Here is a 21,253-nt window from a genome sequence, read left to right on the forward strand (position 1 = left end):
GTATTTTGGAGGGACATGGCATGTTATCGTAGGCGATCTGTACATGCATATAACTGTATAAATACCCATTTTTTTTTTTCATTTTTCTAATAAACACAACTCTCTTTTAGCGCATTCGACTGCAATAGATAAAAAATAAATCTTGCTATTGATTACTAAGGGCTCACTTTGCATTCAAAACTAGTCGAGTTACCAGTAAATTGACAGAATACATATCTAGCAATATGCATTACAACCACGGCAACAAGGCTTATATTCAGCTGTGGAAAATTAACAACTGATATGATAATAATGAACATGCATTAGTCTATTTAATCGGTAATGGAAATCCCTCTGGTGATGAAAAACACCGTTAAAAACCAAATCAAGCAACAGCAGTAGACTTACGAAATATATGGTAGATATGTCAAATCAGACTCAGCCTAGTGTTAGAAACAATGTTAAACTCTGTGCTTATAAAAACATATTTTGATAATAAATACATTTTTCCTTTTTTTTTTTTTTTTTTAAATGTTACGTTTACTCATAATAATCGCCAAATGTCTCTGATTTGATTCCTATTAAAAATTACAATCGTCAATTTTCAAATAAAATAAAATTATTTTATAAAACCATAGATAGATAGATAGATCGTTTATTTGTTTGTTACTAATCACACACAACATGTTCATAAGAATAGATAATACATAAAACAACATAAGATTTATAAAATTGTGTTATTACGTGTGATCTGCAGCAATACAAAAAGGTCGAAGCTCAGTGTGGAACATTGTTCAAGGAACAAAACACAGATTTTCAGCTTTAACCATAGGTAGATAAATTACATGTATGTATATTTTGCAAAATTTTTGCAAAGTTTTTAAATATTATACCTAAGTAATACCTGAGTATTAATAATTTTATATACGTTTCTATCCCTAATTCCAATATTTTCGATTAATTCCCAAATTTTGATGGTATATTTTATTAAATAAAATATAGAGATAAAATATGAGCAACCTGTATTACTAGAGAGAGTGTTACCTAAAGGTCAGAAGTACTAAATAATGTACGTTAATTACGATAGAACATACCAGGTCACTTGCAGCTTATAGGTGTGATTTCACCCACCTTGCTATTCGTCATCCCTCAAAAATCGGTGACTTTAAGATAGGTGAGAAAAAATAAACATATATGCATCATTACTCATATTAATTGACCCAGCAAAAATAGGGCGGGGGGAGAAAGGATTGTTAGTAATGGAGACTAAGTATCAACAACAAGGTCCCCCCTGCAAACTATAATGATTCATTCCCGATGAATTCATCATGATGAGCTAACTGGCCTGTTTCCATTCTCATCTATCACCTTTCACTGGTGCCTCGGCAATATAACGTTAACACCGTTACCGCAGGCGAAGTTGCCATTCTATTTTCACCACAAAAAAAAACCCTCAAAAATTACTCCACCAAACTGGAATGTGGTTTATACAATTGCGTTACTGAAGACTAAACTTTTGATATGCTATCTAGAATCCAATGAAATGGACTCATTGGATTTCATACTATATGATGTACGAATATTTGTGTGGTTTACATGTAAAAGTGAGATTGTCTGTTCCCTCTTGATGCCGTTAATGCATGCATACAGGGATGCACCATAAAATTTTAGAGAAGGACATTAGTCAACTTTTTATTCCAGTCAGACCATGTATCCAGGTCAAACAGACGAAATAGCGGGTAAAAACTACTACCTATCTACTATAATATTTCGTTTTATATATATATATATATATATATATATATATATATATATATATATATATATATATATATATATACGAATATACGGCCCACTTGATGGTAAGCTAATGCCGTAGCCTATGAACATCTGCGTTACCAGGACGTGTTACGCTTTGCCATTCCTGTAAAAATCTCTTTCCTGTAGTCTCTTGGAAAAATCTCGACAAGGAGCTCATTCCATAACCTGAGCGTTCTAAGGAGGAGACATATCTGAAACCGCGCTGTACGCAATCATCCTGGCTCTAATGGAGGTAGGGGTATGGGGGTAAATTCCTTATCGATGGCGAGCTGCACTATGGCATAAAGTGGACGTGGGTATCATGTAGAAACAAGACTTATGAACACAGTGAGTAGAGGGATAGGCAGCAGCGGCCCTCTTAAAACATCTCCAAACCCTAATTGCGATTGCCAATCAACCTAGTTGTCAGTCGTAGTCAGGCCATTAGTTGCCAAGTATGGCAAATAATGGCAAAACCCCGCTAGGGGAAGGCTTATATTCAGCAATGGTCAATTTAAATCTGATATGATGATTTACTTAAATAACTTGTTTACTTTTTTAATCTATAGATACCATAAGTTTCTTATTCTTAATTCGTTAATATTTAATGAATCAACCTTGTAACACTAGTAAATTAGAACAAGGACGGGTCAGTTTAAGCTAATCGGTAAGATAAACCTATGCAAAGCTATACATGAATGAATTCTTATCGATTTCGGTACATTGTTTAATTATAATTCCGTACGATAAAAATATAGGCGACTGAAGTAACTGTAAAGTAAGTAGTAAGTAAGTTCACGCAAATAAAAATAACTTGAAACTAAACTAAACCTCAATATTATATGGTATTACGGTACTAAAAATCTTCAGGTACATATTTTAGATCCATAGTAAAGGAACTGTTCATAATTATAATCTTACTACACATCAACGATCTGCTCATACCGGGGGTATCATTGGGGATACAGATAACAATATCGTAATTGAGAAATATATTTCCAGTGCCAGAGCTACTTCAAATGAGATCAAATCATTTAAAAAGTCTATAGTGGAGCGCATTGACTTAACTTTGGATACCTTGTCCAACTGGAGAAAGGCTAATCTCGTTGAATTCAATGCCTATAAAAAGCTTGTGTTTTCCCTACTGGGAGGCACTGCTTATGTTTTTCCATCCAAATATAATCTGTAGCAATTTATAACAAATATGAATAGACTATTAGTAGGCCCGCGAGCTCCATCTTTCTTACACCACATCATCTTTTCCATCAGGTGAAATTATAATCAATCGCAGGACCCTCCAATAGTAAAAAAAATTGAGAATGTAGACTAACAGAAAATGTAATACTTTCCGTTATATTTTTTATAAACATGTAGAGATGTGTAGATGTGGGCTTATGATATATATATATATATATATATATATATATATATATATATATATATATATATATATATATATATATATATATATATATATATATATATAAAGAAAGACTTAGTACGAGATTGTATAATGAATAATATTTACAGTAAATAAATCCAGATATAATAAGTCGCGATACAAAATATTGTTCGGTAAAATTGCTAAGACAAGAAGATTGTCAAGAACGTCACTATTTATTTTTCTGTAACTATGTAGGTTTGAAAGAGGTTGGTAGTGCCCAGTAAATCCATCCTACTGCTCTGTTATGTGATTGTTTTAATGTTTCTCTGAGTAATAGTCTTAATGAGTAAAGAAAAATAAGTAGTAATAGATATAGTATAATTAGGATTTGTACGATATAACATTTTATTAGTAAATTGTACAGAAACACGAACTCAAATAAAGTAATTCATACGAATTACAATACGAAATACACTTTAATAGAGATGACATTATTCCAGATAAATTATCATATTGAAAACTAGGCAGCATGGTCTCTGACCTTAGCCTGTTCCACAACGGAACAAACGTACTTAAAAAAAAAAGAGATGACATTGACAAATTATCGATTTCGTCTCTGTCAGTTTGTCGAATGAACAAAAATCATGAATGAACTTTTAATACGACACTTTACGTCATTATTTATACTATTTTTGTTTTGTATCTTCAAAAATAGGAGGAACAGATTTTGAAAAGTTCCGTGAATGTGAATCCTATCCTCTGTGACTACGTGAGTACTTTTCGATATGGAAAAACAGTATAAGAAATGTTTTGTAACTGTCGGTACAACACGCTTTGATTTACTCGTGAATACCATTTTTAAGCCTTCCACATTGGAGGCTTTGAAACGGATTGGTTGCAAAGATATTATACTTCAAATTGGTAATAGTGATTTTGAGATAGGCAAATACGAGAGGAATGGAGTTGTGATAGATGTTTATAGGTTGAAAGATTCAATCCAAGAAGATATACATAAAGCAGATCTGATCATAAGTCACGCGGGAGCAGGGAGTTGTTTAGAGGCTCTTGAAGCTAAGAAACCGTTATTAGTGGTTATAAATGAGGATTTAATGGACAATCACCAGCTAGAACTAGCAGAGCAACTTCAGATTGATGGACACTTGTACTACTGCACTTGTGATACTTTAGAGAGTACATTAGAAATGGTGGATTTTACTTTGTTGTCACCCTTTCCTGAGCCTGACACATCATTATTTATGAAATACCTGGATGATGCATTTAGAGTAAAACAAAATGTAGATTAAGGTTATTTTAAAAAACATTTGGGCAAACTTTTGTAAATTTTCAATAAATGTACAATAATATTTTATACTATCATAACAGGGATTTGTTTATATTTTGCACATTATATTACTTTTTATTTGTTAAAGGACTCTTAATTCATTTTAATATATTTTTTCTTGCCTATTTTATGGGTTAATTTTTAATTAAATTTCTACATAATATCTTTCTTTTATTTGGAAAAATACAGATCATTTACAGAAACTTTACAGAAACATGATGAAATATGGTAATTACAAAAAACAAAAAGTATTTAATTTTACAGAATAGCAGAGATATTACAAAATGTTGATGAAAAAGTGATAACAGCTTAACTTATTTAAAATATAAATATATTAAACTAATTTCTTGGCTTCGAAAAAACTCTTTAGATGTGTCATCTGCCAATAACCAATCCCCACAAGTACACCAGTTTGTAGGAGACTCCACCACAGCACACGCTGATTTGTGCTCTCCGATGTCTGTCTGAAACGCTCCTCACGATGCTGGAATAACATTTTTTAAATATAAAATATATACTTAATAAAAATCCTTACTAATATTATAAATGTACAAGTAAGTTTGTTACCTCTTAGTGGCTTATGGCTTAATCAATTACTATAAAATTTGGTATACTACTTTTATTCTGATCAATGAACATATGCCAGTCACACAGATGAAGTGATGAGAAAAAGCTAGTATATAATAAAACATTGTTATCTAAAAAAACTACCAACAAAAAATATGTTCAACATTTTAATTGTTTAAGATTTCATTCCACAAAAAAACCAGTTATTTCAAATGTAAAGAATTAAACCTTGAAAAATTTTAAAATTATAATGAAAATATTACCGAGATAAGCAGGCAAACAACAATTACTTAATCCTTATTCTCCTTAACTAATATGCTTGGAATCAATATATAAATACCCTCTGATAGCTCTGTTCCTTGGTGATCTGGTGAACCTGATCCAACAACTGTCTGATCCTCAACTGCAATTCTGTCAGTTTATCCTTCTGTGCTACATTAGCGTAGTCCACTGCATGCTCACCCACTTGAATGTCCAGATGCACCTGGAATAAAATATAGACAATATATCATCATATTTATATTATTGTAGTTTTTAAAAATATTAAATTCACGCTTCAATTTTTAAAAACGTAACTTTTCAAACTGTTTAACATTTTTTATAGATACCATAAATAAAACGAAAAGAATATGTATAAATTAAAGGGGCAAATGAGGATAAAAATCACGACTTTTATAATCAAGTTCAATGAATGAAAAACTTAAAAAAAATTATTATAATATTTTATTTTAAATTGTGACAACACATGTTGACAAATACTTGACACTAAAAGGAACAGGGTATTTTAAACAAAAAATCTCTCAGATTAATTATTATATGCTAATAACATTGAATTATTGTGGTATTATACCACAGAGACTTTTCACATACTAAAAAAATACTTAAGTTGAACATCCAAAGAACTATAGAATATATGATAAAAATCGAACAGCTATAATATAATTCAATATAAGATAATCTTAACGATTTGATTGAGTAAAGAATAGAATATTTCGATGATCGTTAACATATGAAATGGGAACATGGGCGCAACCTCAACAGTACAAAAGGAACAAACAACAGAGTTAGAATACTCTGCTTATATAAAAAGGTACGATTTGCGTCAATCAAAACTCACGCGCACAGTATACATTTCTGGTACTTAAAATTGTTACTATGCATAAGTATTTAAGTCCCATTTTAATGTTCAGCAGGTGCCATTTCACATAATATTAAAATGATGTTCAAGTTTGGATACGTTTAAGTTATTTGCAAAACAATTGTAGCATAAATGAGAACATTTTTATTATGGTAACGAATGATTATGATTTTTTTTTACAGAATCACACCATGCCGCGAAAATATAAGCCAAAACCAGGTGGTAAAAAGTACAAAAAATACGATCCACTTTTATTACGTCAAGCGACAGAGGAACTTACAAATCCAGATACGTCCATAACAGAAATTGCAAAAAAATATAATATAACAAAGTCTGTTTTATACAGGCGAACAAAAAGGAATATGAAACCACATGGAGGGCAATTAGCACTTTCTTTAGAAGTTGAGGAGGAAATTGTAAAACATCTTGAGACACTTGTGGAATGGGGATATCCTTTAAATATATTAGAATTACGATACATTATTAAGATGTACTTGGACACATTATCCATTAAGAACAAACGATTCAAAAATAACTTTCCAGGGCCGGATTACGTTAGTACTTTTCTGGAGAGACATAAAAACAAACTTCCGGAAGCATGCCAAAACCTCAAAAGGACAAAAACGAAGACTCTATCAACATCTGTGATCAATAAATATTTTGAGAAGCTGAAGAATAGTCTTGTTGGTGTACCTCCAGAAAATATACTGAATTATGATGAAACTCATTTATCCACCGATCCTGGTCATGCCAAAATAATTACAAAACCTAATTTTAAGTACCCTGAACAACAAGTAGTCAAACATTTGGAGTCCGTGTCTTTGATGTTAGCTGGTACTGCCCAAGGAGAATTGCTTAAACCCTATGTAGTTTATAAAGCAACACATTTAAAGAATACCTGGGTTAAAAATGGTCCCAAAGGAGCTAAATACAACACATCAAAATCTGGACGGTTCGATGGCGAAATATTTAAAGATTGGCTAGAAGAAGTGATCATACCACATTTCATAAATAAACCTGGAAAAAAACTACTTATAGGAGACAATCTATCAAGTCACTTGTCTATTGATTCAATAAAATTATGTAAGGAACACGATATAAACTTCGCCTTTATACCTGCTAAATCAATGCATCTTACCCAACCTTTAGATGTCGCCTTTTTCCAACGAATAAACTGTATTTGGAGACAAATTTTACAAAAATGGAAAAATGATTATGGCCAACTTCTTACTTGCATACCAAATGAATACTTTCCTCGATCACTACAATCACTCATGGCACAACTGAATATTAATGCAGCTTGCAACATACTTTTAGGCTTTAGGAAAACGGGTATAAATCCCTTAGATGTAAATAAGGTTTTATTAAGATTACCACCAGAAAGATATAAAAATAACAAGACAGATGCAGTTAGGAGAACAGTTCTAAGCTTATTAAAAGAAATGCAAAATGATACAAAGAACATAAAAACCAAACAAAAAAGAAAATTAGAGGTAGCTGCAAGTAAATATCCTACTGCTGATTGCTACAAAAATGAACCAATGAATAAAACCATAAAAAGAAATAGAAGAGGTGAAAAGACAAAACAGTTGGAATATAACAAAGAACAACAAACAAAAAATACAATTGAAGAATCACCCAATTTCATAGATGAAGATGAAGAAATATATATACTACAAGTAGGAAGTGATAAAGAATTAAATCTAGATATTAACATGATTCCAATTGTTGTAGCAGATTTTAATACAATTGAAGAACAAATAACAGTAGAAAATATGTGTACAGAAATGAACAATTTAGATACACTAGATATCAACAAAGTGCCAGTAATTATAATAGAAACAGAGAACTATTCAAATACCATAAAAGAAAAAGAAACAATACAAGAAACTGAAATTAAATTGAATAATGACATTCTGGAAAGAAACTCTATGATTATAAGTGACCAACTGGTCTACAATGAAGAAGAAATTATAATTGAAGATGAAGAAAACAGTAATCTTAATTGGAATGTAAGGTAGAAAACAGTACAAGATATCTGAATAATCTATATAGATATATTAAAAATGTAACTAGAGAAGTCTGTACATAGAAGATATATATAAAAAGTTTATATGAAGAATTTTAATAAACGCAACAAAAACTGAAACAATAATTATTAGATTTTTTTTCTCAATTTATGTTTGTTCCAGTATTATGCAAAAACTACTGCACCAAAATCAATGTGACTTTTACAGTTGTATCCCTAAAGGAACTTATTAAACTGATGTTTGTTTTATTGATATGCCATCTATATTTTAGTTTTCCTACTTCCAAAATCCATGCATAGGAAGTCATGGGCAAGAGCTATTATTAAGTTTTTTGCTCTTGCCCTTTTTTCATATCTATTTATTTTCTTTTTCTATATCTAATGTTTTCTTGCATTCATCTCTATGTGTGATCATCTCACAGTGTGTGATAATATATTATTTCATCACACAATTACACAGAATGTCATCATCTTAAGTGTGTTTCATTTTTCAAATGAAAAAACATGATACATGTTTGGCCCTTGAACTGGATATAGATGGATATATCAACGCAAAGAATTCCTAGACTCAATTTATTATCAAAGGAAGTGCCCTGAAAGTGAGGAGATATGACAATAGGCATCTTTTTTGCTGTGAACGCGCAGACTTGTGTCTTCTTAGGGTTGAATTATACAAAATTATATGAGAGAAGTGTATGTAAAATAATTATTGTATAATAGAAGTAGTGTATGTAAGTAAAAAAAAGGAAATGTATATAATTTTTTGTCATCTTGTTGAAAATATATTTGAAAGATAATTTATTATGTACTTATCACAAATTTTATTCCATGTTTGAAATCTATATTATGCAACACAATATTGAGTCTTTTATTTACACATATGAAAATCTTTATTTGAACAATCTGTAACTGTGGGTATGAACAATTGTTACATTATGACATCAACACCACAAAAAAAATAAGTTTGTAACATATGTAGATTAACTCTTCATGTTGTTTTATAGAATGTTACAAGTAACTAAAAATCATAAAAAAAAAATTTTTCAGATTCAATAAAATTAATAATGAATTATGAGTTCAAAAATCTAATTCAATACTTTCTTGTGCAATAAAAGTTATCAAAATTTAAGCATTTTTAATTTTGAATGCAATTTTCTAGATCTCTGCATATATGTATATATATTTGAATCTCTTGGAACTACTTACTAATATATTTACAAAATTAAAATTGATTAAATTAATATTGATTAAGAATGTAAGAATATAGTGGAACATCACTTACATATTAAGGTGGTTATTACTAAACAAAATTTAACATGACATACTAGATAGCGCTAGATTCAATACTTGAGGTTATCATTGATAATTTTATAATTAAAGATAATTAGAAGCAAAATTTCTAAATTGGTGAGTGTCTTTATTTTTTTTTCTCAATACAATAATATTATGATTTTTGTTTTTATTATCTTAGGTATAATTTTGTTAAAAGACATACTAGCAAGGAATATTATAATATGTCTATTCTATTATATTCTAGTATAATAATATTTCATTCAGTAAAAGAATGCATATTATCTATCACTTCACATACATAAATAATAAAAAAGACCACTAACACAAAGTTATAATAAATATCCATTATAACTTTATAGGACCGCTATTTGATATTTTCAATTTGCTTCAGTGTGTTTATATATTTTTTGCTTTTATAAGTCTAAATTTTATATTGTATAAAAATTGTATTTTTTATGAATAAGATGCTTAGTGAATACTTACTCTCAGTTGTGAACCACTAAACCAAGAAGTGCTGTTGGAGTACATGCAAATAACATGTTCACCAGGAATAGTGGATGTGAACGAGATCATGCCTTCAGATGAATAGACCCGCGACAACACGATACGATCATTGGGGTCACGCACTTCGACGTGCATGCCGATGCCAGGAGTAGAGGGCATGAACCCACCCGACCGTGGATCATACAGTTGCACCTTATAGTTCACTGAAAACCCCAATCACTCTATAAAAACGAGAAAAATATATCATTAATTAAATAATTTGTAATAAAGAGAAAAATTACCTATAACAGTCGTGTCATCCGGTATTTCCTCTATAAAACATTTTCTTTCGCCCTCAGCTATGTGAAAATATAAAGCTGAAGACAAGTTTATCATTAGTAATAATGGCAAAAAAGATAATTTTATAGACTTCATATTTTTTTGTTATCAAAATCGGCAAATTTGCAAAATACGAAAGCAAGAAATATAATAGACTTGTAATTAGAAATTAACATGACAGATGACAACACGGCACGTCACCCATTCAAAATAAGTCGACGTCAAACGTCATTCCAATCATCATTCAAATCTTTATATTTTTCCTACATAATTTTCATGATCGCAAATACATCATTCGATTTTTATTTATTACAAAATAAAATGATGAAACATTGTGATGAACTGACACATACAAACGACATATTATTTTCTAATTTAGCCTACTATTGATTAGTCCAATTTAATATCTCTGTAAACGATGCAAAATTATCAGAAACTAAAAACTTTGCAGCATAACTTAGATATATACCTCTTAGATAAATAGCCATGTGGCCCTGGAATAGAATGGGCTACTCCTTTCTTTCTTACTGGTGTCGCACAGACATATCTGTGGGGTGTCGTAAGGTGCAAGCATGATGATAGTAACTTAAATCAAAGATTTTGTAATTCCTTGTTCTTAGACTTAAATAAAGGTTTTTTTTTTTTATCTAAATGACATAACATGACAGTGACGGTAACAGTTGACAATCTTTACTAATAGACGTAGTCGGCACAGCACTTATATTATCGAAACTAACTGAAGAATTAACACAGAACACAGTGAAATAAATATATTTTCATAGTATTGTCAGAGATAATATAATACTATACTAGTATTGTATAATTGTTTATAGCATGACTATATTTATATCGATGCGTCTATTAAAAAAATCTAGCTACTTTATACAATACCAATTATTTTCCCTCACCTATGCCTGCGGGAATCAATATAATTAAGACATTGTATGTGTTAAGATATAATCCATCCGCTTACCAAATTAAATTCAAAACTGAATAAGTCACTAACATCCATTAATATGATATATACCTACCTACTAATAAACGTAATGCGTATATATAATATCCTTCATCAATTTAAAATAAAAAATTGTTATTAATATAAATTTTCATAATAAATAAAACAGTAGGCATTTTTTTTATAATTAACGTAATTAAACTGCATAGATTTCATACAAATTTTATTTTATTCAAAGTGACGTAAGGCTGCCGATAACAATTGTGATGTGACACGAACTTGTTTTGTTAGGTTTTCGATCTTACATAGAATAATATATGTATCTTCAAAACAATATATATACCTTCATCTACGTCATCAAAAAAGGTTTTCTATTTAATTAGCAATCGAGATCTATTACCTATTCATTAATTTGTTATAATTTTATTTGTGTCAAGGTTCATTAAGCATTATGGATCCATTCATAATTGCAGCCATAATTAGCGCCGTAGTTATTATTGTCCTATCTATTGCCTTCGTTAGAGTGTCACAAATCAAAACTCAACGTAAGTATAATAAAATAAATGTATGATTATATTAGAATTCTAAGCAGTCTAATATTCACTTGTTTTTGTAAACAGCTGCTGCTAGACCTCGGGCCGTCGCTCAAAGAGATGGCGGTCCCGGTAGAGTGCAGGCGGTTAGAAATCAGAGAGCACGGATGAGAGCTAATGGTATATTTCATTACTATTAAATATATGTATATTTACTTAGGGCACTTTTATTATTTACTATAGCATAACCTGATTTTATAATAAAGGATTGTTAACAGTAAGAGTTAGCAACCCCATTTCTAGCAATATAGGGAATATTTGAACAATTTGTTAAATTAAACTTCAGGGCAGGACTATCATTCCATTTCCATACTATAAAAAAAATATTTTTAATTTTTACAATATTATATATAATAAAGAACAAAATGTATAAGAATATTTTTTATAACTTAATTATAAAAAAATTTAAATAGTTATTTTTTAAGATTCTACTGTTTGTGACTATACAATTGTATGAAGATACCTATTTTCCATCTACAATATTATGTATGTTACACATATTATAGCATTTTTATATACCACTGAGATGGTAAACAAGTAAATAGAATTCTACAGTCCATATTGTTTTACACTTTAAATAAAGAATGTGTTTTGTCTAGCTGCTAGACATCAAGCTGCTGTTGAGGAAGAGGCAGCCGTGGTTGTTGATGGCGATGAAAATGGCCCTCCAGACACTACTCAAAAAATTGAATTTGATGACAAAATGGGAGCTAAGGTATGATGGTGAATATCACAGAATCATTGTTTTATTGTAGACATTTCTTAATAATGCTTTGCTTGGACCATTGGGTGAGCACCAGTCACGGTTGGGGTGGGTACCCCCCCCCCCCATAATCTAATGTGATATAAATTGGACTATCTTTTCCGCACTTAGCCTCTTAGTTGGGCTGTTGTGCATAGGCACCCCCCATGTGAATACATAGAATATATTGTGATCTCAGATATGTGTAAATATGTATAAATAGTTTCTTCACTGCAGATATACAAGTGGAACAGAGAAACTCACTTGTGCAACTTTTTTTATAAAATCTCCCTTTAGTGGATAATTCTGATAGGATCTATGTTAGAAAGTGTATATTATCCACTGCTGTTTTGTCTGCTGCTCTATAACCTATTCTATCTAGAACATAGTTTCTGGACCTTATTTTGTCACCACTCACTTTGTGAATATGTTATTTTTTTTTGTTCTAGAATCCCCATCTTTTTAATCTGAGCATGCCTCGCCTATGCCATCTCAATAATGAATGATCTTATCTTTGGCCCCTCGTTTTAACTTAAGACCAAATTAAGTAAATAAACTGCAAATTTGCCATTACGCTTAATATCTGGTTAGTGAAGTATAATTGGAGCCAAACAAGAACATTTGGCATTCCCTTAGAAAAAAAATTAATCATATGCTTGCTTTTTGCAGTTTATTATTTCAATTTATTATAATTATTTTTTTGATGGGTAAAAATGGTATGGTAACCCCGCCTGCGCTAATGGGATACGCTGGCGGAGCACCAGTGAAGAATGATAGATGAGAATGAAAACAGGCCAGTTAGCCCATCATGATGAATTCATCAGGAATTAACCATGATAAAACTATTAGGGGGATGTTCCAGGGGGAACCACGAGGAGGTTGACCTAGTTGGGTGTATTGCTAGCAATGGAATTCTCAGTGTCCATTACTAACAATCCCTTTCCCCCCTGCAATTTATTATTATTATTTCAGCTGTTAACTGTCCACTGCTGGACATAAGCCTTCCCCATAAGGAGAGTTTTGCCAGTACTATGCACGCACGCTACGCAGTTAAGCTTTTAGAGATGTTTTAAGAGGGGCGCTGCTACCTATTCCTCGCCCTTCCTTAGTCGTCTCTTACAACACCCACGGGAAGAGAAGGGGTGGCCCATTCTGTGCCGGAGCACACACATTACATTAGAAGGATTTAATTTAGTATACTGTTTTATGTTACATTATCTACCATATTACCTTTTTCTTGCAGAAACGAGCTAAACTTGAAGCCAAGTTGGAAAAGAAGAAAGCACGAGAAGCTGAAGAACATATGCGAGAAATAAAAAAGAAGAAAGATGAAGAACTGGAAGAGGAAAGAAGAAAAGTACAGGAGAAAAAAGAGGTAAAGACAAAAACATACAAATGTCTTGAACTAGTTATTAAAAAATATTCAAGCTATGTAACTGAAAGGACAAATGTTGAAAAGCAAGAAAGTAATCTAATTTATCTTCATGCCAAGACCCTTACAGGATAAGCAGACAAAAAAGTAGGTAACATTAAAATATTTCTAAATAATTCTTTATAATGTAGGAAGAAGAACGTCTCCGTGAGGAATCAGAACGTAAAGCAGAGGAAGAACGAAAAAGGCGCGAGCAAGAAGAATACGAAGCTTTGAAAGCTGCTTTCTCTGTAGACAGTGAGGGCTTTGAAGAGACAGAGGAGCAGGATCGTGAAAGTTTGCTGCGTGACTTCGTTAATTATATCAAAGTAGGTTTATACATTTACAAGGCTTTATTGTGTATTAAATAAGTTTCTTTTGGTGAGGACCAAGGGGAATCTTCTATGGAGAATGTTGTCCTATAAGTGGTACCATGGATATCATAGTGTATTATGTGAAGTCCATATCTGTTTATGTCAATAGATGACAGTTAGCACTTTACATCTGATTGGATGGTCAGTTTGCAATTTCAAGGTGCATAAAAATAATGAACTAGGAACACTGGTATGATTTTTGTTTAATACTGAACATAAGTCACCAACTTAGAGGTTTTGCCAGTAGTTGTTATGCTTGGCAGGCGGATTGGCAACCACAGTTAGGGTTTGGAGATGTTTTAAGAGGGACACTGCGGCCTATCCCTCGCCCTCCCTTAGTCGCCTCTTACAATAGAAAGGAAAAGCCTATCCTATGCCGGGACTACATAGCAATTTTTTTTTTGATGGGTGAAAATGGTACGGTAACCCCGCCTGCGCTAACGGGATACGCTGGCGGAGCACCAGTGAAGGGTGATAGATGAGAATGAAAACAGGCCAGTTAGCCCATCATAATGAATTCATCAGGAATTAACCATGATAGTTTCCAGGGGGAACCGCGAGGAGATCGACCTGGTTGGGTATATTGCTAGCAATGGGATTCTCAGTCTCCATTACTAACAATCCCTTTCCCCCTATATAGCAATTATTGTAAATGCATGCTTGAAATTCTAATTTTTGTTACATTACAGGCTATTGAAGAGATTAAGTACTTTTAATAATCCATTTAAATTCTTTTTTTTAATAAGAATTAATTACATTTATAATGTATATAAATGTAATTACAAATGGGATATTTAGTAGAAACATTCTTTCTATATGTATATATATATATATATGGACCATGTGTCAATATTTTTTAATACGTATTAAAAAAATTAAAATAGATTATTAAAAAAATTTTATATATAAACATTAATCTTTTATTTAACTTATAACAGTATATTGTCAAATAAATATCTAATTTTCGAATAAGTATTATCCCCAATATTATTTCTTTATCTAAGATTAATAAATAGCATATTTTAAAATACACAGTTTATAATGTCTTTAGAAAATTCTAAGTCTGATTACTTAGATCGTGTAGTATGCTAGACAAGATTTTATTTCCAATTTTATAGTTCAAAATAATTGTCTGAAATCTTACCTGAAATCCACCACTATAAAGTTTGATATTGACCATTTTTTTTTTTACAGGATCAAAAAGTTGTGTTGCTGGAAGATTTAGCAGCACATTTTAAACTGAAAACTCAAGCTGCCATTGACAGAATAACTGATTTGCAAACAAATGGTGAACTTACTGGTGTAATTGATGATAGGGGTAAATTCATCTACATATCCCAAAAGGAGTTAGAAGATGTTGCTAAATTTATAAAACAAAGGGGAAGGGTGTCCATCACAGAATTGGCAGAGAGCAGTAATGAATTAATCAATTTAACACCAGTGACTGTACCATAATTGTTGAAAGCTCTGTTGAAGTTTTTATTTACTATTTTTTATGTAAATAAGTGTAAATGTAAATAAAAAGTACAATGTAAATACAAAATTTATTCAAAAATCATTTAGACATTTTATTCATCATTAACCTCATAACCAAACATGTCCAATCCTTTCTCCAATAACAATAGTGATGATTCTTTGATTCTGTCCAAAACCTCTATTAATTTGGACTTGGTGAATACTTTATACAGACATCTGTTCTCTGCAGCAATCAGATTACTTAATTTTAATGCTTCCTTGTGATTATCAATGTCTTCATTGCTCTGTAATATCTTTAAAATTAGAATTACAACTTCTGGAATACAAAGACGCCTTAGAGTTTCCAATTGTTTGATCCTCTCCTGTTTTTCTTCTTCGGTAAAGTTCTGCGATATGTCACAATCATTCTCATCCTGTAGCCATCCTCCAGGGAATAGTAATACATTGTAAAGAAGATTCTTTGTATGCCTGGATTGATGCAATATTGCATTGGACCAACGGGCCTTCTGCTGTTCAACTTGGGCACATCTTTGTTCATAATGCACTTTATCAGAAAATGATGCATCTGAAGGTAAGGGTTCCACATCTTTGGGTTGACCACTTATGAAATGTCTGTACCAAGTCGCAAAACTTTCAAGTGCTTCTAAATATGCCTTTAAGCAAAGATGTTCTCTCAATTCAGCAGAAGTTGGAACAATTTTGTTTATGAAGCCAGGAAACATTTCATTGATACTTACAATGCAAGCTAAAGCAGCATCTGTATTTCCTATGAATATAAATGTACGTATCATGGCATTGCTAAGCCAAAGAGCTTCTTGTAGCTGGTTTTCAATAAGCGATAACCATTCAAGAGATGATATCACTTTAGTTATCAAGGTTTTGTCCTTTTCAACTGCTGTGGTTTGTGTAAAGGTTAAGTCCAAGTTGCCATAGCCCTGTTGTATATCTGTTATAGCTCTCTTTATGGCAACCCTTGATGATGCTGCAACATCAATTCCTGCATTTAAACCAGCACTGACAACTCCTTCCCTATATTCACTTTTTTGAATGTGGTCCATCAATTCTGCATATAAAAGAATTTGTCTAGCGACTGGCACAGTGGATGTGTAATAAGCAATAAGTTCTGGACATTCAATTGACCCATCAACCAACTTATCAATAAGTTGAGTTACATACTTCTCCAAAATTTTATCCCCTATATCATGTTGGGGATCTTTACCCATTTGTCTTAATATTAAAATTAAATGTGCCAAAAATCTAATAAACCTTTCTTCAGCACTCTCGAGCCATACCAAAGAATCTTGCATAATTGCTCTTATCTGGCCAAGCATTAAATAACGTTGACAGGTTTGATAGTGTGATTCCTTTTTGCCATCCATTAAGGATTTAACAGCATTGAAAATTTGCTGCAAGGATAATATTTCAGTTTGAAGCTCAGATTGTAACAAATCCATGACATCAGATGTAGTCGTATTGGCATCTACAGTGAGGTGATGTTCATGTAAAAATCTGTCAACCCTCATTTCAATTTGTACTCTTAAATGAGCCCACAGTAAATCTTCCCAATTGCCCTGACAAGCTGGTATTGTGCTGGTGAGATGACCACACAATATTCCCAATGTAGCTCTGTAGTGTATGTTCTCTGAAGCATTATTAGCTATATTTAATGCACACCATTTCCATAAATCTCTAGAAGGATTACCAGAAATTTCTAAGGGAGCATTAGGGTCATCTCTTGGCAAATAATGCAGCAATATCCAGCCTTGTAATACTGCTCCACGCCAGGCTTGACCTGCATTTATACATAGGGAGACGGCTTCTTTGAATTTGCCACATCTCACTTCTGTGAAGATCCTTTTACATAAATCATTATCATCTTTCTGGTCATCAGAGTGTATAGATTTTTTTTGTCGTCTAGGAGCATCTGGATCCATAGATGTTACCATTGCTTTGTTTCTCTCTTTATTAAATAAAGTTGACCCAATCAATAACTGGTGGAGTGTATTACTCCAGTGCACATTATTTCCAATGACAGGTGCAGATGTGATAGTGGCCTCTTCTTGATAAGCAGCTGTTGCTTCTAACCAATCTACAAGTAATTGTAACAAACGTAACTCTGCATCGCTTTGGAATAAAGCATCTACAAGGGTTTGTTGAGATAATGTTGGTTCTGTTATTAGGCTCTCAATACTGTCCGGATGTTCCATAATCGAATCTGCATATAGACAATGAAGCAGTTTCCACGTATTTGCTTCTTCAGCCAACCAATAATTATGAACATTGTACCTGTTCCAAGGCTCCACTAGTTCAAGAGAATCGCAACACACTTGTCCTAATCTTGCCAAAGTGTCCAATACATCGCTCGGTCGACTTGTTTGTATTATTTCAAAAAATGCCTCATTCAATCCATCACCGGCATTTCCGGTATTAACTAACACTGAAGATTCATCTAAAACTTGTTTCAAAGTTGTATCGTTTAAATTCTTGAATAGTGAGGTTTCGTTGAGTATCGGTGATAGATTTAGCGTGTCTTCTCTCTGTAGTAATTGTCTTGTTCGTTTATTTCTTAATGGCGTATTCTGTGTTGAATTTAACTGAAGACTTCTATCAAGATTTAATGCCATTGTAAGTCACAATTATTTATGAAGAAAGAAAGCAAACACTAAAACAACACAAATGGGGTTATGTTAGGCAGGTAGACAAAATACATAAGGTAAATAAAATTTGACAGCCTATCTATGATTAAATCAGTATATTTCTGTTTCAATTTTTTTTTTTTTTTTTAGTACGTTTGTTCCGTTTGGAACAGGCTAAGGTCGGAGACCATGCTGCCTAGTCTTCAAAAAGATAAATTGTCTGGAATTTTCTGTTTCAAATTAAAATTTCTGATATCTGTCAATCTATCAGTAATGAATGAATCAGTTATTTTTTTTTAATAAGCTTTTGGCACTGTTTAGTGTTATCATCTTTGAATTAGATTTTCTGGCCAATCTACTGGTCAATTACCTTACCATAAACGTAGTATAGGTGATGTACTAAGTATTGGCAAACAGGCAATTTAATAACAAAAATGAGACAAAAACTGATTACTTTCAATGTAATAAGTACCGGTTTAACTTATGTTTAATTAGGTAGAGAAAGCTCGAGTAGTTTTGAGATCAAATTGTAATCAATGAACAACGGTGATGCGAGCGCGAACTTTAAGGCCTAATTTCCAAGCAAATTTTCGTCATCTATATCTATTGTACCCACGCACCCAGTCCTTCGCGGTTATCGTTAAGTTTGCTTAAATTGGCACACTGTATCACTGCTGTATACAGTATGCGTGCTAGGGGAGATAAGTTTCCGTTTTACCCAGCAGTGTTCTGGTGCCGACCGACTCCCCTTCACGACTCTTGGGGACAGCAGTCCTGCACAATTATAGTCTTTTGTAAATAAATGCGAGTTAGCATTCTAAATTTATATGCAATTGAAGCTGTAAAAATAGTAAATATTCATATATTTGCTATAATTTTAATATTTAGTCGTACACTTTCACTACTTGTGTTTAATTAGGTATGTTTTTCCACCAATTTTTATACAAAATATTTATATTGTTCTATAATATTACATTTAAAAAAATAAATATTTAAAATGTAATTATGTGAAAAATATGCAATTTTGTGGTTATTTTTTGTAATTAATTTTATACTCACGTATAACTTACTTCAGTATAATTAAATTCACTTATAATTATTTATACTTCAAAACGTAAAAATAATAAGAATTTACTTTGTTCATGCTCTTACGAAATCAGCTTCGAACTTATAGTGTATAGATAATTGACTTACTTATATATTTCTTTGTAACATACATGTTATTATGTTTACTCTTTTTTATTTTACCAATCTATAAATTGATAATATAAAAAAGTACAGTTACTTAATTATTTAAGTACCTTATCTATTAAAATGAACAAACTTTAGACAATCACTTTATGATTAACAACATTAGTTATTGACAGATTATGATAGCCATAATTTATAACGTTTTGTTAAGAAAAAAATCCTTTTGGCACACGTTATTTACATCAGTGGATATTCCAATTACGTAGTATATTTTTACTTGCGTTAATTAAATAATTGTACTATGTATACAGTACTTATATATATATATATATATATATATATGTATATATCTAGAAATCAAATTGGGATATCTAATGCCGTTCAGAAAATGAATGAAGATTTAGATCGCATCGCTGCATGGTCTAATAATAATGCTCTTGTTCTTAATCCTTTAAAATCAAAATATATGGTAATTGGCTCGAAAAATCAAATTGAGAAGGCATCGAACAATAGTCTAGTTGTAAAGATCGGTGATACAAATATTGAACATGTTTGCGAGGCAAAGAACCTTGGTGTGCTTTTTGACAGTAATTTGCGTTTTGAAAACCATGTGTTGGGTTTGGTCCGGAATTGCTTTTATCGACTTAAAATACGAAACTTATAAATACTTATAAACTTATAAATATTATATATATTATTAAACTTACAAGATACGAAATTTGTTGTCAGAAAGATCACGAATTACACTCTGTGAATCTCTTGTGTTATCCAGATTAAATTATGGTGATCTGGTCTACGGGCCTCGTCTCCTTTCTTCATCTCGTCGAATGATACAGAGGATTCAGAATGCGTGCTGTCGCTTTTGCTTTGTTGTTTCACCTCGTAGTCACATTACACCATATTTGAATGAAGCATCTATGTTGAACATGGACTCACGTAGACGATTGCACCTTGCTGTACTTATGTTTGATCTTCTGAAATTTAAATCCCCTGAATATCTATATAAAAAACTCAAATTTCCGACTTTCAACAATTATTATGGATGTAATGTGTCTCGATCAACGCGGCCCCCGTTGGCGGTTCATAACCATAGGACAGTCGCTTTTACCGGATGTTTTCGCCACCAGGCGACTAAATGCTGGAATAACATACCCCCTCCAATGAGACTAACAGCATCCAAATCAATTTTTAAAAAGTTGATAAAGCAACATTTATTAAATAAGCAAAAATTTGGATTAGTCGCCTGGTAGCGACTGCTTTTAACATAATTACTGTGGCGAATTATTATTTATATATGTTAAATATTATGTTTAATTAATTAATGAAATATATTATATTATTTATGCATCATCTATATAAGTATGTATCTATATAATATAATTTTACCTTTTGCTATTAAATTGGTTACACAGGTTATACTCTGGGTTTGTTGCACGCGTCCGTGTAGCCTTGCTTCAGGTTGCAGCTGAAAATCAGTGCTTTGCTTTTAAGCAAAAGTATCACTGAGCTGTAGCCTTTTTG

The 21,253-nt window shown here is 31.8% G+C and overlaps 5 protein-coding genes across 6 annotated transcripts; 3 read left to right on the forward strand and 2 right to left on the reverse strand.

The window, feature by feature from the left end:
* The first annotated feature begins 3,778 nt into the window (after nt 1–3,778).
* On the forward strand, nt 3,779–8,477 carry LOC113509745 (uncharacterized). Of its 2 annotated transcripts, none has more exons than XM_026893155.3 (2): nt 3,779–3,932; nt 6,393–8,477. In XM_026893155.3, exon 2 carries the CDS (start codon nt 6,402–6,404, stop codon nt 8,229–8,231), a length of 1,830 nt encoding a protein of 609 aa, XP_026748956.2. In that variant the 5' UTR covers nt 3,779–3,932; nt 6,393–6,401; the 3' UTR covers nt 8,232–8,477. The 2 variants fall into 2 exon arrangements, with proteins under 2 accessions (XP_026748956.2, XP_031766695.2); XM_031910835.2 differs by lacking the exon at nt 3,779–3,932 and adding an exon at nt 6,034–6,162.
* Nucleotides 3,931–4,676, forward strand: LOC113509753 (UDP-N-acetylglucosamine transferase subunit ALG13 homolog). The gene has a single exon (XM_026893164.3). The coding sequence runs from the start codon at nt 3,949–3,951 to the stop codon at nt 4,465–4,467; it is 519 nt and encodes a 172-aa protein (XP_026748965.1). The 5' UTR covers nt 3,931–3,948; the 3' UTR covers nt 4,468–4,676.
* On the reverse strand, nt 4,664–10,541 carry LOC113509752 (transmembrane emp24 domain-containing protein eca). Its single transcript, XM_026893163.3, has 4 exons — nt 10,318–10,541; nt 10,016–10,239; nt 5,413–5,556; nt 4,664–4,989 (listed from the first exon to the last, which is right to left on the reverse strand). The coding sequence occupies exons 1-4, from the start codon at nt 10,448–10,450 to the stop codon at nt 4,840–4,842; spliced, it is 651 nt and encodes a 216-aa protein (XP_026748964.1). The 5' UTR covers nt 10,451–10,541; the 3' UTR covers nt 4,664–4,839.
* A 1,018-nt stretch (nt 10,542–11,559) lies between these two features.
* Nucleotides 11,560–15,987, forward strand: LOC113509905 (DDRGK domain-containing protein 1). The gene is made up of 6 exons (XM_052899251.1): nt 11,560–11,854; nt 11,930–12,022; nt 12,502–12,617; nt 13,888–14,019; nt 14,208–14,384; nt 15,624–15,987. Exons 1-6 carry the CDS (start codon nt 11,761–11,763, stop codon nt 15,882–15,884), a joined length of 873 nt encoding a protein of 290 aa, XP_052755211.1. The 5' UTR covers nt 11,560–11,760; the 3' UTR covers nt 15,885–15,987.
* Nucleotides 15,955–18,763, reverse strand: LOC113509744 (nuclear pore complex protein Nup107). Its single transcript, XM_026893154.3, has one exon. It carries the CDS (start codon nt 18,527–18,529, stop codon nt 15,998–16,000), a length of 2,532 nt encoding a protein of 843 aa, XP_026748955.2. The 5' UTR covers nt 18,530–18,763; the 3' UTR covers nt 15,955–15,997.
* Between the last annotated feature and the right edge of the window lie 2,490 nt (nt 18,764–21,253).

The sequence above is a fragment of the Galleria mellonella genome, unplaced genomic scaffold (assembly GCF_026898425.1).
Source record: "Galleria mellonella isolate WM207_F2 unplaced genomic scaffold, CSIRO_AGI_GalMel_v1 utg57, whole genome shotgun sequence".
In the NCBI taxonomy this organism is placed as follows: Eukaryota; Metazoa; Arthropoda; class Insecta; order Lepidoptera; family Pyralidae; genus Galleria; species Galleria mellonella.

Excerpts from the sequence above, each read along its gene's own strand:
- LOC113509752 (XM_026893163.3), bottom strand. The coding sequence starts at position 10,450 with ATGAAGTCTATAAAATTATCTTTTTTGCCATTATTACTAATGATAAAC. Across the intron at positions 5,557-10,015 it reads TTAGTGGTTCACAACTGAGA|GTGCATCTGGACATTCAAGT; the intron begins GTAAGTATTCAC and ends ATTTTATTCCAG. Across the intron at positions 4,990-5,412 it reads AGGAACAGAGCTATCAGAGG|CATCGTGAGGAGCGTTTCAG; the intron begins GTATTTATATAT and ends ATGTTATTCCAG.
- LOC113509905 (XM_052899251.1), top strand. The coding sequence starts at position 11,761 with ATGGATCCATTCATAATTGCAGCCATAATTAGCGCCGTAGTTATTATT. Across the intron at positions 12,618-13,887 it reads ATGACAAAATGGGAGCTAAG|AAACGAGCTAAACTTGAAGC; the intron begins GTATGATGGTGA and ends TTTTTCTTGCAG. Across the intron at positions 14,385-15,623 it reads ACTTCGTTAATTATATCAAA|GATCAAAAAGTTGTGTTGCT; the intron begins GTAGGTTTATAC and ends TTTTTTTTACAG.
- LOC113509744 (XM_026893154.3), bottom strand. The coding sequence starts at position 18,529 with ATGGCATTAAATCTTGATAGAAGTCTTCAGTTAAATTCAACACAGAAT.
- LOC113509745 (XM_031910835.2), top strand. The coding sequence starts at position 6,082 with ATGAAATGGGAACATGGGCGCAACCTCAACAGTACAAAAGGAACAAAC. Across the intron at positions 6,163-6,392 it reads TACTCTGCTTATATAAAAAG|AATCACACCATGCCGCGAAA; the intron begins GTACGATTTGCG and ends TTTTTTTTACAG.
- LOC113509753 (XM_026893164.3), top strand. The coding sequence starts at position 3,949 with ATGGAAAAACAGTATAAGAAATGTTTTGTAACTGTCGGTACAACACGC.